General features: G+C 36.7%; 1 protein-coding gene across 11 annotated transcripts in view; it reads left to right on the top strand.

The window, feature by feature from the left end:
• Positions 1–15,819, top strand: part of PCDH15 (protocadherin related 15) — a gene marked incomplete at both ends in the record, with an annotated part of 610,552 nt that overhangs the window by 307,367 nt on the left and 287,366 nt on the right. For all 11 annotated transcript variants that reach the window (XM_080938401.1, XM_080938402.1, XM_080938400.1 and 8 more), the window contains 2 exons: positions 2,601–2,709; positions 14,765–14,877. In XM_080938401.1, the coding sequence (XP_080794527.1) occupies positions 2,601–2,709; positions 14,765–14,877 (222 nt within the window). The remainder of the gene's footprint in view (positions 1–2,600; positions 2,710–14,764; positions 14,878–15,819) is intronic.

Raw genomic sequence — 15,819 nt, 5'->3', positions numbered from 1 at the left:
GTTAAAAAATTAATCTATTTTCACATTCCAGACCAAGACTCCCAACATGCTCACATTTTTTTACTCTTCTAGCATCAAGTAAAGTAATTATAAATCATATTTGCATCTCTTTCATCTCCTCACATTTTATTGTATGGTACTTATTACCAAGCGGTGATGCAAGATGGGGAATCTAATTAGCACTCTTCCATCCCCACTGATTTTGTTTCCTGTTTTCTTGCCTATGTAACTTTAAATGATGCAATTAAATCCCCATTGCTCATTTCCACAAGTCTAGATAGTAATGAAAGTGGGTTTCAAATTGTGGGATGGCTTAGACTGAGTCATATCCAGGATTGAGAGCTTGGCATGTCTACAAAAGGCAAGGAGAGTAAGGGGTCAGCAGGGTGCCCTTACTGTGGGGTTTCCTTACCTAACACTCCAACATTCTAGCTTTTAAATAATGTAAATAAGAAAGGAGGTTTTGTCTCTCCAATAGTCAGAAGCTATTGAGAATTCATTGGTATATGAATTGGGTTGATGTTCAGTTTTTAGAAGCCTTCTTAGGTCTACCAGAATGACACATGTGGAAGATATTGAAAACTTGATTAGTGAAAAATTAATTATGAGTGATTCATGATGCAATTTCTCTTCAGATCTGACTAAAAGATGCTGCTCAGAGATTGGACTTTCTTCACTCTAGGGAAACATACATTAGTATATGTGAACAGAGCTGACTGTTATAAAGGGACTGTGTGTGAGAGAGGAATGGGACGAGAAACAGAGATGGAGAATTAAATACGGGGAGAGGAGGATGGGGGAGGGAAGGAGAGAGGAAACTAAGAATATTCTAGAAGAAAACTTTCTGTATGTATGATAGAGAGCAAAAGAATGACTTTTGGGTTTAATAGGGTAATTTTTATACTGAGGTGATAGATCCATGGTTCTGAATTCACATTAAGAAGAGACAAAATGGTACTAAACTATCAATTATAATACCTCATTATTTATAGAAAAATACAGGAATACCACTTAGAAAATCTATATACAACTATATAGGCCCTGAGATTTATATGAAGTAATAACCATTGGTCAATAATTATATTTAAACCCTATGATTTTAATTTAAAATGTATTGCCTGTGGTTATTTAATATAAATATAAAATAAATATAAGCCACCACCATACAGTGTCCACTGATAATTTAAATTGCCTAAGAGTACATGGCAGAGTTCAATGTTCCTTGTTTCAGAATAAATTAAGTAAAAAGCACATTGAAGTCCTTCCTCAGACACTGAGAAATTTTTTGATTTTCCTTTAGAGTTACCATTTTTATATTTTGGCTGAAAGTTGGAAACCCTGTTTTCTGAACCCTGTCCTAGGAGCATTATTTCAAGGAGACGTTAGTGAATGTTTACTGAAAGCACATAAAACAAAATACCATTTTCTTGGAGTCACAATGAAAGGTAGTGGGATTGGCTAATTCCCTCAGACCATTCCCTGAAAATATTATGCTTTCAAAACTTTATCTAGTATAGCATTCCCCAAGCTGATGGGTAGAGTAAGGATTTTCTTGTTCTCTACAGCACACTGTTTTCTCATTTAATGGAGCTATGCCCAACTCTGTCTCTTTTACTGGAGTGACAGAGGTGAGAGACTACCACACCACAGCCAGAACCAACATTCGTAGCTTAGCCCCTCTCAAAAACTATAAGTATTTACATCCTCTTAAAAAAGATTTATTTGTTTTAATGTTTATGGATATTCAGTGCTTGCTTACATGTGTATAACCACACCGTGTGTGTGTGTGTGTGTGTGTGTGTGTGTGTGTGTGTGTGTGTGTGTGTGTGCAGTGCCCATGGAGTCCAGTAGAGGGCACTGGAAACCCTGAAACTGGAGATACAGAGACTTGTGAACTGCCGTGTGGGTGCTGGGAACCTCTGCAAGAGAAGCCAGTGCTCTTACCTCCAATTAACCTACCTATGCCCCATCTCTGCACCAGTTCAGCAATCTTAATTGCTCAGTGGATACACCTAGACATCAAACCAAGGAACGGTGACTTAAAGACATCTGTCAAAATCCTAAAGAGAATCTTTTCATAACCCTATTAACTTAAGTGCAATTGTAATAAGTACTTTTAGTACAATATATGAAAATGAGGGGAGTGGCTTTGATTCCTAATAAAGTGAAATATGTTTGCGTGTTTTCCCTATTTTGCTATAATTATTTGGATAAAACAAGAATTGAAGAAGGAAAGAGTGCAGAGACTCAAATCTGTTCTAAAACAGTGCACTCACAGGAGCTCTTTAATGCCTTTACATTTTGCTTAAACCCTCTAAGCAGCTTAACGCTGTAATTTTCTTCCCTGGATTCCTCCTGGGAGAACCCCTTAGATAAAGTTTTGTACACATAGCTACAACAGACTTTCATTTTGAGTGTGAGAAAGGCTCAGTTCCTCTTCAGATTCAGAATTAGCAAGAGGAGGTATCAAATTATAAGACTGGGCAATTGTGTTCCAGTGCCTGAGGAGTGGATATGTAGGCGACCAAATTCATCCAGGTGTGAACTTCCCCTGAAGTACGAGTGTGAAGCTCAGCTAAACACTCTGAATTTTCTTCCAGGAAGAACTGAACCCTATTGTGGTGACCCCACCAATCCAAGCCATTGACCAGGACCGAAACATCCAACCACCATCTGATCGACCTGGCATTCTGTACTCCATCCTTGTCGGTTTGTATCTACCAAAATTTTATCCTCTTAGAAATCTATGAATGAATCCTCTTAAATCACATAAAGCTCTTTAATAACAATATTTTTTCTTGTTGGAATTAACATATGCAAACCTAGATATAAATCTAAGTTTCCCTTCTTCCTGTTTCGGTAAGATGTTATAGAACAGGCAACGCTGCCTGTATAAAACAAACAAGTACAGATCAAATGAAAACCATTCTCCACTGATTTTGAAATCAAAGGAAAATTTGGATTTGTTGAAGCTTGTAGAAGAAGGAAAGGACTACCAACCCAGAGGAACACAATACAGAAACCCATGGCTTGTTTCTTCTCTGAAAATAAGTTTCAACTCATCGATTTTTATACATGTTACCAACTGCACATGATGCAAAAATGAAGACAGTTGACAAAAATAGTTCATAAACTACTTTGATAAAATATAGATGTAGCTTATTTGCATGACCTGGAAAGGGCTCTGGAAAGATGGTTGCACAGGAAGTAGCAACATCTCTCAAGTAGGAAATGCTGGCTTCAGAGTGTCCTTGGTACAGTCCACCATTATCTTCAGTCTCTGTCTGCCCTTCTAGTCTGTGTGCTCACATGTGGAAACCACTATACTAGGCAGACCCCAGACAGTTCTATGCTATCATACCAAGAAGTGATATTTCTAAAATCTGGCCCCATAGTTCAAGGTTTCCTGACTTTAGAGCCATGTGTAAAACATGAATACAGAGGTCTAACCATAAAATTATCACTTTTTAAATCATTATAAATTAAAAAGTCTTTTAAAGCCTATAGTTTTCTTGTTATAGATATCAAGGAATGTTGCACCTTTGCTCTATTAATTAAGTAATAATTATGAAATATGTCCATCTGTACTGCAAATAGAGAGATGAGAGGTAAATGTTCCAGATTAAAGCTAAACACTCTGGGGATACAAAGGTATCAAAAAGGCAGAATTAAAATATACTGAGGGGGAAGAAGCAAACATTTCTGAAAGAACCACCCAGCTACACCCAGGAGAGCTGGTGTCTGCAGGTGGAAACCAGGAGATTTATTGCTGTTACAGTCAAAGTCATCACCTGAGCCAGCCTCTGGCACCTTGAACTGTTACTGCCTGCAGTGTGCTTTTATCATGACTTCCAGTAAAGACAATGAAAAAAATGTTGATGGATTGGCAGGAATGAAGCCCGGGAAGATCCGAACATAAGCAGCATTGGTAACTAAAGTCAAGCTCTTCGTTAAAAATTAGAGTGTCATCGGTCGTTAAATGGGTCAATGTTTTTATGGATGTAAAACTTAAACAGATTAATGGATGGTCTTTCTGTGTGGAACAATAAGGATTTTAGTCTCCCTTTGAAATCAGGGCTCCTGGGAAAACATTCAGATTTAGAGTTCTGCTTGTAAATACAAAATAAGTTTTTCCTGCTGAACTGAACTTTTCCGTAGATATGTATATATTTAGATCTTTTTTTAAATTTGCTTTGACTTTCTATTCATTCTCCTAGATTCTATGCTGAGTTGAAAGTTTAGATGAAAGATTCTGTCTCTTGTGGATGGAATTTGGAAATACTGTCCTGTAAAGACCTTTGAAGATTTACCCCCTCCTGATTGGATAACTATTCCCAAAGGCTCACATATAATGCCTTAGTGTCTGGGATGGTTGCACTATGGGTGAAGTATTCCCATGTAAAATGGCCCAATGGAGTCTTTAGGTCACCAGGGATAAGCACAGGAAGGAGACTTAGGTACCTTGCTTGACTTCTCTTTCTGTCACTCACTGTGATTTGCCATCCCCATCTACCATTCATAGCAGGGGCCTGAAGCAATGGGCCATGTGCTCTTAGACTTGACCTTCAGTAACTGGGGTGTATTCTTGAAATAAGTAGTCTGTCTCAGGTATTTTATTATAGTGACACAAAAGCTGACTAAAATACCCCTCCAAAAAACAGATGTGGAGAGGGAAAAAAAAAAAAGAGAGAGAGAAACAAGCAAAAGGAGAAGAAATGAATGGAAAAGAATGCCCAAATCAACTTTACCAGAGCTGAAAATTAACTAAGGTTCTACATTTCTTATTGAATATATAGGCAACTCAACTAAATCACAATAATGGGAGTGACCTTTTGGTTTACCAGGCCCTGGAGCAGCCTGATTTCTCAACACAACTTGTCAGCCATTGCAATGAAAACAGTAAAGCTAGAGATCTCTCAGGGCCTCCTTGACCAAAATCATCACACTCTGACCTTTCCAGGAGCTCCCTAGAAGCACCATTAGAAAAGGGCCTCTCATGTTACCAAGGGGAAAATGGTTTCTCCCCATTGGCATTTGTCAAAACACTTGTAGCAAGTGCCTTGGATTTGTGACGGCCTAACACAATGGGGAAGAGTTAAGGAAAACCATAAATAAGTAAAGAAGGTTGAAGGGCAGAGACTAGAATCCACTGGGGAGGTAAAAATTTCCACATGTCTCCTCGAAGCTAGAGCAACACCAACACTTACGTTGTGTGTACATACAGAAAAAAACTGAGAAAGGCCTTATACTCTGCCCTCCTTTGCTGACCTGCAGACCCAAAAGAGTAACTGACATGGTCATCATTCAAGAAGGCTCTTCAGATAACAAATTTGTGGATTGGGGATGCTACTCTGTCACAAAGAGCTCCCTGGAAGAGCTAGAAAGTGTGTGAGGCACTGTGTGTAAAACAAAAAAAAAAACAGAAGAAAGACCCATTTAGCCCTTCAAGTCCACATGATAGAGCATAACCTTTATATTTTTAATTTACAAAGCACATAAAACAGATAGAGCTATATACAGCAGTATCATCAACATATAGCATTAATATGATGTCTTCAGTCTCCACATAATATAATTTAAAGTGCACAGATATGTGGGAATCAAATTAAACAAGAGAGAAGCAGTGAGTATGCATGTTGTAGATAGAAAATTAAATTAAATACTGTTTTCCTCAGAAAGACCAAACCTTAGCCCACCGAACAAAGAATTTCAGTCTCTTGTTTATGTCTATAAAATGCTTAGGTGGAGGCATACACAGAAACAAGATGGAAAGCAGAGGGATGATATCTGAATGGATACACAATAGCAACAAAGAAACAGCCATCCAAAAAGAAACTAGACAGAAGTGTAGAAGTGTCACTGAGATCAAAATTTCCCTAATGGTTACAAAGAGTACCTTCAGCTAAAAAGAAAAATGTCACAGGATGTGAAAAGAGACTAGTTATTGCTACAAAATCCAAACCAAATTATTATCTATAAAGTTCTCAACTCTCAAGTTACAAGAAACTTAAAATGGTCTCAATGTCAGCTGGCCAGCTTGCTCTCTAATATAGCTTATTCTGAAACAAAAATAATTATTGAAATTCTACAAACTATAATATTCTTTGGCTACAGATGGATTTCAATGTACCCTAGACAATCCTCAAACACAAAACAAAACAGATACTCCAACAAATTGCCACAAAATTGATTTGTGAGATAAACTGGTTCAACTAGACTGATCAATTTATGCTTACCTTACAGGTTTTTAACACTTTATTAATGGCAACAGTTCCCTTAGTCACATCAAAGACAGTTTCTAGAAATTATCTAAAACTATTGCTCATTTCAGGCCATGGCCAGAGAGCAGGTGTTCTGTCTTCCCTTATCACTGAGTCCCCATACAACACATGACAGTAGAGGGTCACTAATCCTTCCATACAAACCCACTGAATAGGAGTGCTGAATTGGTATGTAAAGTTTATGTAAATGGTTGTCAAACACTTTTCCAGCACCATCAGTGAGATTGGTGTCCTAGAATTCCTAGAATAATTACCATCAGGAGAAAGCGGGAAATAAAGCCTACTCATTCTCCAAACTCCCAGTATGAGTGTAAACATGTGTAAAGATTATGTGGCTTCCTTTAGGTACAATTCTTTCTGTAGAGGCCGGGTAGTAATGTCAAGATGCACTGGAACTGAGAAAGCAGGTTAATCATAAATGATGGCAAAGGAGGCCTTCCAGACCTCATCCTAAGCAGAATAACCCACTGACTTGTAAGGAAATACTGTGTACATGTGGACTGAGAATTTCTTGCTTATAATTGTGTTTCTAAGTTTTCCCAAACAGTAACCATCAAGCAAGGTTTTAACATTGTCATTAACACAGGCATTATAGGCTAGAAGTTTACTTCTAAGAAGTGTGAAAAGCTACTAGTTTGTTTTTATTTTATTTTATTTTTTTTGCTATTGTATGAATAGATGAATAGTAATTATGACACGACCAATTCATACTATATACCCTTTGGATATGCCATAATCTAAGTTGTAGTATTGCTAAAATCTACTTTTCTGGCTTGTCATGGAATTCTGACATATAATAATATTTTAAATACTGTGGCAGCCAAAAAGTCGGTTTCATCAACTAGTTAAGGATAAAAAGTGTAAAGCCAGAAACTTTATTTCAAGTGTGTTTATAAACCTTCATGAACTCTAATATGTATCCTTAAGCATCACTTGGTTACAGCAGGGTGTATGTACAATTACAGGAGAAGTCACAGAAATATGTGGATTGATATATATATGTATATAGGACAGGTGAGCAAGACATTAGAGACAGTAGGCATCATAAGAACTGGTAGCCAAGGGTAATTTGATGTGAATACAGATTTTTAAGGCCTACAAAAATAATGTTAAAATCATCAACTAATTTCTATTTACTACAAAGGAGAAAACTTTGGACTTAACCTAAGAGAAATGCAGAGTTAAAGGGGGAGCTTTTGCAACCAACAAATTGAAAAAGATCTTTTCTAATCCAATATCAGATAAAGGGCTAATATCCAATATATACAAAGAACTCAAAAAAGTTAGACTCTAGAGAATCAAATAATCCTATTAAAAATGGGACACAGAGCTAAACAAAGAATTCTCAACTGAGGAACATCGAATGGCTGAGAAGCACCTAAAGAAATGCTCAACATCCCTAGTCATCAAGGAAATGCAAATCAAAACAACCCTGAGATTTCATCTTACACCAGTCAGAATAACTCAGATCAAAAACTCAGATAACAACAGATGCTGGTGAAGATTCGAAGAAAGAGGAACACTCCTCCACAGTTGGTGGGCTTGTAAACTGGTACAACCACTCTGGAAATAGGTCGATTCTGGCGATTCCTCAGAAAATTGGACATAGTATTACCTAAGGATCCAGCTATATCATTCCTGGGCATATACTCAAAAGAAGCTCAAACATCTAACTAGGACACATGCTCCACCATGGTCATAGCAGCCTTATTTATAATAGCCAGCAGCTGGAAAGAATCCAGATATCCTCCAATAGAGGAATGAATACAGAAATTTTGGTGCATTTACACAATGGACTACTACTCAGCTATTAAAAACAATGACTTCATGAAATTCTTAGGCAAATGAATGGAAGTTGAATCTCTATCATCCTGAGTGGGGTAACCCAGTCACAAAAGAACACTCATGGTACTATTTCACTGATAAGCAGATACAAGCCCAAAAATCTTGGAATACCCAAGAAACAATTCACAGAACTTATGAAGCTCAAAGAGAAGGCAGGCCAGAAAGTGGATGCCTCAGTCCTTCTTAGAAGGGAGAAGAAAACACTAACAGGAGGAAATACTGGAACAAATAGAGGAGCAGAGATTGGAGAAAAGACTATCCAGAGACTACCTCACCCGGGGATCTACCCCATATGCAGCCACCAAACCAAAGTACTATTGTTGATGCCAAGTTGGTTGCCTCCTCAGAGGTTCTGCAAGAGCTATATTGATACAGAGGATGATGCTTGCAGCTAACCATCAGACTGAGCATGGGGACCCCAATGAAGGAGCTAGAGAAAATACTGAAGGAGCTGAAAGGGTCTGCAACCCCATGGGAAGAACAAAATTATCAATTAGTCAAACCCACCACAGCTCCCAGGGACTAAAACACCAACCAATGAGTTTGTATGGAGAGATCCATGTGCATATGCAGCAGAGGTAGCATTCTCTGGCATCAATGGAAGGAGAGTGAAGGCGTTTTTTACCAGTATAGGGAAATACCAAGGCTCTGAAGTGGTAGAGGGTGGTTGGGAGAGGAAGCGCCTTTATGGAGGCCATGGGAGGAGGAAGGGGTATGGGATTGAGTGAAGGGAATAAAATCCGAAATGTAAATACAGAGAATATCCAATAAAAAAAGGAGTAGCCTTTGAACAGAAAATTAGAGGAATGTGATATTAGTCCTACTTACTCCAAGATTAAGTAAGACAAAGATTCACTGGAGAGAGTAAAGAGCTTTGGAGATGTCTGAATAGTACAATTTCCAAATAGATGGAGAGTTGTTTCTTGGACTGAGCGTTTTTCAAATGTGATAAATCCCAGTGGTCCAAGTGGACCTTGTGTTTTTTTTTTTTTTTTTTCAAATGCACTTGTGTCCTGTGATTATTTGATATGTCAATGACTTCAATTCTCCAAGGCACTCAACATGCATGCATCACTGAAAGAGGTCTACAGACAACCATTTGAAGATAAATGACTTATTAAAGTTTCATTAGGGTTGTATTCATTAGTAATATTTGACTGGCACTTATAAAATGAATCATTACTTATCAATAATGTTAGCTTTGGAAAAATCGTTAGTTTTCATGTCTTAATGGCAGCAATAAAGAAGACTTATATTTCTGCATGTATCAATCAGAATTAGGCAGAGTGTATATATACACACTCAGACAAACACACAAAAACATACACCACATACACATAAACACACACACACACACACACACATCTTAAATGTTCCTCTTCAGTATAATGGGAACACATCTTCAATATAATAAGCAATAATAGCAATGTTATTTTAAGATGGAAATCTGTTTGTTAAAACAGTTAAACCATACTTGTCTCGGAACTAAAGTTTTTGAATAGAAAGTTCCTTCTTCAGTCCAAGAAAATGTTAAGAACTTGTGAAAGATAGGAATTTCAATAAAGTGGATAAAAGGACCTTTGTTCCAGGCACTTTATGTAATCAGAGGGCCATTAGCTCTGTGCTCACAGTGAGGTGGTAGAGGCTCTTAGAAAGTTCCATTAAGGATCTCAAGCCACCGAGAGGGAACACAAAGCTCAAAGTGAGTTAATGGGGACACTGGAGATGGAGATCCCACAGGCAGCTCATCTTTGCCTCCAGCAATACCCAAGGACTAGATCATCTAACACAACCAAGTACATCGCACCTCTGTATATAAGTTGACATGAGGCTGTTCCATCCCCATGCATAACATCAAAAGCACCTTGCAAACAATAGAGGTGAAAATTTTAATCACCTTAGGGTTATCTCTTATTTCTCAAGTTCAGCAGAATGCTGACTGACACAGGAAGAGAAAAATTTTAAATTTGACAGTACCAAAACAAACATTCATTTGATCTTCAAAGAATGTTGTTAACTGACTTTCAAAGACAGGTGATAGAAAAAGATCAAGACTAGCAAAATGAACATAGAACAGAAGATGTTCACTGGGAATATATAGAATGACAGTATTATAAGAAAGACAACTTATAATTTAACTAATGTTTCAATAGGTGGTTTATCATCGAAAACATGTAAACTATACATAAGTGGGTGAAAGTTCTTTTAGTTTATTTACCTTGAAAGGAAAGCTAATTAAGTCCTTGGTGAACATTACTGCGCTCCTATCTGAGTTGCCCAGATGTGCAAACTGACCTCATCAGTTGCTAGGAAAGACATGGAGAAGACAACTACCATGCAGTGCTGATTGGTATGACAATCAGTGCACTCACTGTAAGAAAACTAACACTTTTCTCAAAAGAGGAGCATGGTTATAAATGAAAAAAAAAATGCCATTAATGAACAGAGATGCTTGGCTACATCTCTAATGTTTCATAATAGGTTGAAGAAGCCAATGAATTGTATGAGTTCATCTAAATGGGTCTTTAAGAAGAAGGGCCCTAGATACAATGAGCAAATCTGGCTGCTGAGATAAGTAACTCACAGAGGGCACTTTGACCATAGCCCATGTGAAGAACCAGTGAGGTATGGGATATAAAACACACACATCTGAAACATTCACAGCTGGGTTGTCCTAAAGAGTGTGTGAAGTATTTAGACTCAACATCTGCTAAGGCTTCTCACTCTGGCTATTTATCCAAGCTAAAGGACCAGCATTGTTTATCAATGATGTGTAGAACAATGGTAGATAATCTGGAACTAAACGTTACTGGAGTCTTTGTAAACACAAAACTAGAGAAACCTCAGTATGTGGAAATAATAGAGAAACCCCAATGCGATAAAAAAAAAATGGCCTATAAATGCAGAAAAGGATGTGAATCATAAGGTGGTCATGGTAGGTATAGACAATGCCACAAAATAATCACACATGCTGGAAAACTAGTGCACAGTGGAGAAGGGCAATCAGGAGCCATTGTGTGATGATGGACAGGAACTTTGCTTTGATAATGACAGTGGTTCCTGCATCGACATGGAATTATTCTTTTAAAATATGTGACGTTTCTGGTAAAGAAACTGTAGTTCTCTTACAGAAAACACATCGTTTCTAGCATTGTAAAATTTGCAGAGTGCTTAATTGAGCTTGTCCCTTTTATCCCAGAGCTGTGAAGGTAGAGATATAGACCTTTTTATGTATATATGGTTTTCACATGCATGGGTTCTGTTTGCATGGGTTCTGTTGACCTCAAAAGAATTCCATTCTGAAATTCACTACGATACTATATTCATAGTTCAACTCATTTGGGATAGAGCTTTCAAGTTTGCATCTAAAATTTGGGCAGTCAAAGTTGTTCCCATGCAGGAGTTTCAGATAAGTATAAAATTGTGTGTATAGTGGATACTTAAACACCATATTTTTAATCCTCCTTCGTAAAGCAACATATTTTTAAAGAAATATAGAATATTAAAGTGCCATAGCATTTATTCTTGTTCAATTTTTTAGATCTCTAGCCACACATTTGTTCTGCTAGTATGCTGTAATCATTTCTACAAATCTGCCTTCTACCAACAGGCCAATGAAGCCAGCTAGGTAATTCATTAGGTGGGACTTTATGATCTGTCGGTGAGTTTTGGGTCAGAAAACAGATGCAGTAGACTCTGGTCTTATTTATTTACCAACTGTGAGAGTTCAAGTTATTCCCCCCTTTAATCTCTCTGAGCATTCTGTTCTTCATAGATCCAATAATAGCATTTTCCCCATAGGGCTATTTGGCACTTGGATGAAGAAGATTTATAAATAAAAAGATTACAATGTTTCCCCCACAGTAAACCCAGAGTTATCAGCTAATGCATGTTCCTCTCGGGGAGCTAAACCCCTTTTCCCAGATCAGCTGAGTTTCATAATTCGTTTGTGTTCTTGGTTAACCTTCCAGCATGTCCCCCACTACATTCCGCTCTAAAGAGATGGCTGGAGAGGCCATCAGAGCCAAGTCTGAATGATACTGTACTTTAAATAAGTGTCAATGGAAATATATATAAAATATAAGAAAATAAATATGATCTCTATTTGCTATTACTTAATAAAGGATGAACAGAGTAAGGTTGTTTATATGTTTTATGTCTCTATTCCACTCCATTTCTTCTGTCTCATTTCCATGAGAAGGGCTTCAGACATAGCTCTCACAAACATTTATTACAAATGTCCGTAAAATAACTGCTTAAAAGTCTGCCACTCATCATCATGTATTGTAGATCTCTTGCAAATATACTTACACTTTCCAGTTTTTAATCTTCATCTCCTCTTTTTTTGAGTATGAGAAGCAGGATAGCAGGGCTCCAAATAATGTTCCCATGTTGCAAATGTTATTTCTGTTGAACCATTTTTAATTTACACTGACTTCTCTCCCATTTTTTCCCCTTAGCTGTGCTTATTGGAAACATAAGTTGAAGGTGGTTGAGATTCTCCACAGAAGCATATTGTGTGCTCTCTGTGGCCCGATTCCTCCTGGCTGCCTCTTAGATTTACTGTAAACAAATGATGGTTTTTGTTGTTGTCTCTGCTGAAGCCATTTTGTAACTTATTTTGTGTTGTCAATCCAGAACTCACATGTAAATATACATGGCACATAGATAAATAAGAACACACAGAAAGTGTTTCCTCTCAGTATTGAAGGCCAAGATGATCATTCCCATCTTTGGCTCCTGATGAAGATGCCATCCTGTAAAATGTGATGGGGTATCCTCATTCCCTATTTTATTACGATTAGACTTTTCTTTTCATTACCAGCTTGAATAATTTCATTAAAAAATGCATACTATCAGTTCTTTGGCTTCCCAATATAGCTGACCATTTTTTTTTTAAATGCTGATACGTTATTTGATTTTCTACTCATCAAATGGTGCCAGCCACCCTCCAAAATGATCAATGGAGCACTTTTGTCCTTAATATTATGAAATTAGAAACTTAAACATATTGGGTTATATTTGTCAGCAAATGAGTTCATATGTAGAATGACATTTTTTGAGGCATCTTTAAATCCAATCTGTTTTTTTTAATTACATAGAACTTATTTATGGGCCCAAAAATAAAACATGAATTGTCAGTCAAGTCTGACTTCTATACCACTCTGTCGTTTAATGTTTCACTGTCTCTCCTATATCATCAATTTTTAATTTTATGACTTTTTCTGTTTTAATGTACTATGTGTTACTTTGTAGTAAGCTGGTTTTCTAAGTTCAGTTTTACTTAACTAAAAATAACAACATTGAGAGTTGAAGATAACCTATGTGTGTAAATATGTATGTATGTGAATATGTATGGATGGGTAGGTATAGCATTTATTCCAAGATATGCAACCATTTAATTAGCCAGATGACTTTAGATGGTTATTTAGCACAACAGTGGTATTCCCATGAAGTCGAGCTGAGAATGCAGGCAGTGGCCGAGTACTGAGCAGGAGGAAGGCTCTAGGGTCCAACCCTGGTGCTGTTCCAAAGAAGGTAAACAAGGCTTTGCCACAAGTCAGCTGAGGCAAATCCTTCATAGGTTTTGCAATACCTATTGAATTTTATTCTTACCACATGTGTCCAACCTGAGAGACAGAATCTCAATGCAACCAGATCTCTATTTGTGGTCTGACGTCCAGAGGAAGCTATCGACGGATATGACCAAACCACCGCATTTTCCCTCTGCGTGTTCTCCATATCCTCTCCCACAGCCCATTCCAACTCACCGCTGTCAATTTGGCTTATAAATAAGTCTCTCTATAGGATCAAGTTTAATTACTTACCATTGCTGAAATAAGTAAATATAAATTTCTCCTTGGTAGGAATATTTACTCTCTCTAATTATCATGCCCCCATTACATATATAAATTATTGCCTGGGTCACTCACTGCTGGCTACTAACATGCTTAATTATTAATGTAATACAATTTGACTTTTATATCTGATGACTCCGACCTGATATTTCTTTATTTTGGAAACAAAAATATTCTAATACATGGGGAAAGATAATACAGGCAAAGTTAAAAAAAATCTAGAACAAAAATATCTCAACAGATTAAAGTACCTCTATTTAAGAAATATGAACACATACCCCAAAACAACCTCATTTAAGAATTCAGTTGTTGGCATACTTAGCTGAACACTGATATTAAAAATAATCTTTTCTGCTGTAGTTTCTAGGCACTTGATATTTGGTTTAAATTTCTAGCCTTCATGTGATATAAGATATGTTAAAAAACCATGAAGGGTATAATTAAGATTTATGTAGGATGAGAAAATAATTTTACAATCCAAAATTCGCTCTTCCTCTTCCCAATGCCTCTTTTCATATGATGAACTTCCAAAATAATTAAAGAGCTCTCTTAATAAAAAGAAACTCAGAAAACCATCCAAACAAATATCTTCCCTTCTCTAACCCATAATTAATTATATATCACATTTGTATCCACTATCCGTACACTGGATAATTTATAAACTTAATTTACTAATGAGATTGTAACTGTGCTGCGCAGCGAATGAAGGAAAGGGATGAACCAGACCAGCAAGTTTCTGTTTGTTCTCAGTTCTGAACTGAGTCTCTCCTTGTCTTGCAGGCACCCCTGAGGATTACCCCCGATTCTTCCATATGCATCCCAGGACTGCAGAGCTCACTCTTCTGGAGCCAGTAAACAGAGACTTCCATCAGAAATTTGATTTGGTTATTAAGGTAAATTAAACTAAAATCTTATTTCCTTGTATTTATGAAATGCTAATCAAAGGAACATTAGGAGGCTACTGTAGACCTCTTGTGTTTTAAAAATAAGAATAAATGTGAACCACAATGACTAATTTTTATCTATAACCATTGAATTTTTTTTTTCTGAAACCATATTTATGGCGGTATTCAATGTATGTGTATGTGTGCGTGCGTGCACACACACACACGTGCAAATGCGTGCAATCATATGCGTGCTTTGGTCAGAGGTACATACTTTAAATAATGAATCATACTTTATATTTTAACATTTATTTATTTATAAAATAACTGCTAGACATGAAAGATAAACAATGACACTATTATAATATGCTATGCTTTATATATTATTTACCTTAATGTATTATTTTTGGTAATGCTATTTATTTTTCTACCATACATTGGCAATTTTTGCTCTTCCAGAGACTTTTAAATATATGACTTTTTATTTTCCTAATATTGGAAAAAGAATCTAGAACTCAAAAGAAATGTCAAGCTCGGGTGATCTACTTGACATGAAATCAATATTATATTATAAAATGTTATATTTTGGTAATTGTTCTTTAATAATAATACTGGTTGCATTATAATGAAGCCATAGAAAATGAATTGGGGAAATGAGTTAAACCTGATGGGCAACATCAGACCATTGAAACTTAGGATTTCGGTTTGAAGGAAGAATAAGAATTTGCTGAGTGCAAAGAAATACTGAATGAAGGTAATTGTAAGTAAAAGATAGGCCAACAATAAACCCTGAATAAATCTCACAAATATTACATAGTATTTTCATACATACGCATACTCGTGCTTGCGCAATAACTAGGTATAACATGAATCCCACTGATACCCTCTTTAAAAAAAAATAACTGAAAATATTAATATGGCATTGGCTCAATGGAAGGACATTTATCAGGG

The sequence above is a fragment of the Micromys minutus genome (assembly GCF_963924665.1).
Source record: "Micromys minutus genome assembly, chromosome: 25".
NCBI classification, from domain to species: Eukaryota; Metazoa; Chordata; class Mammalia; order Rodentia; family Muridae; genus Micromys; species Micromys minutus.
The sequence above is the reverse complement of the archived record's forward strand: the minus strand, read 5'-3'. Positions and strand labels throughout refer to the sequence as shown.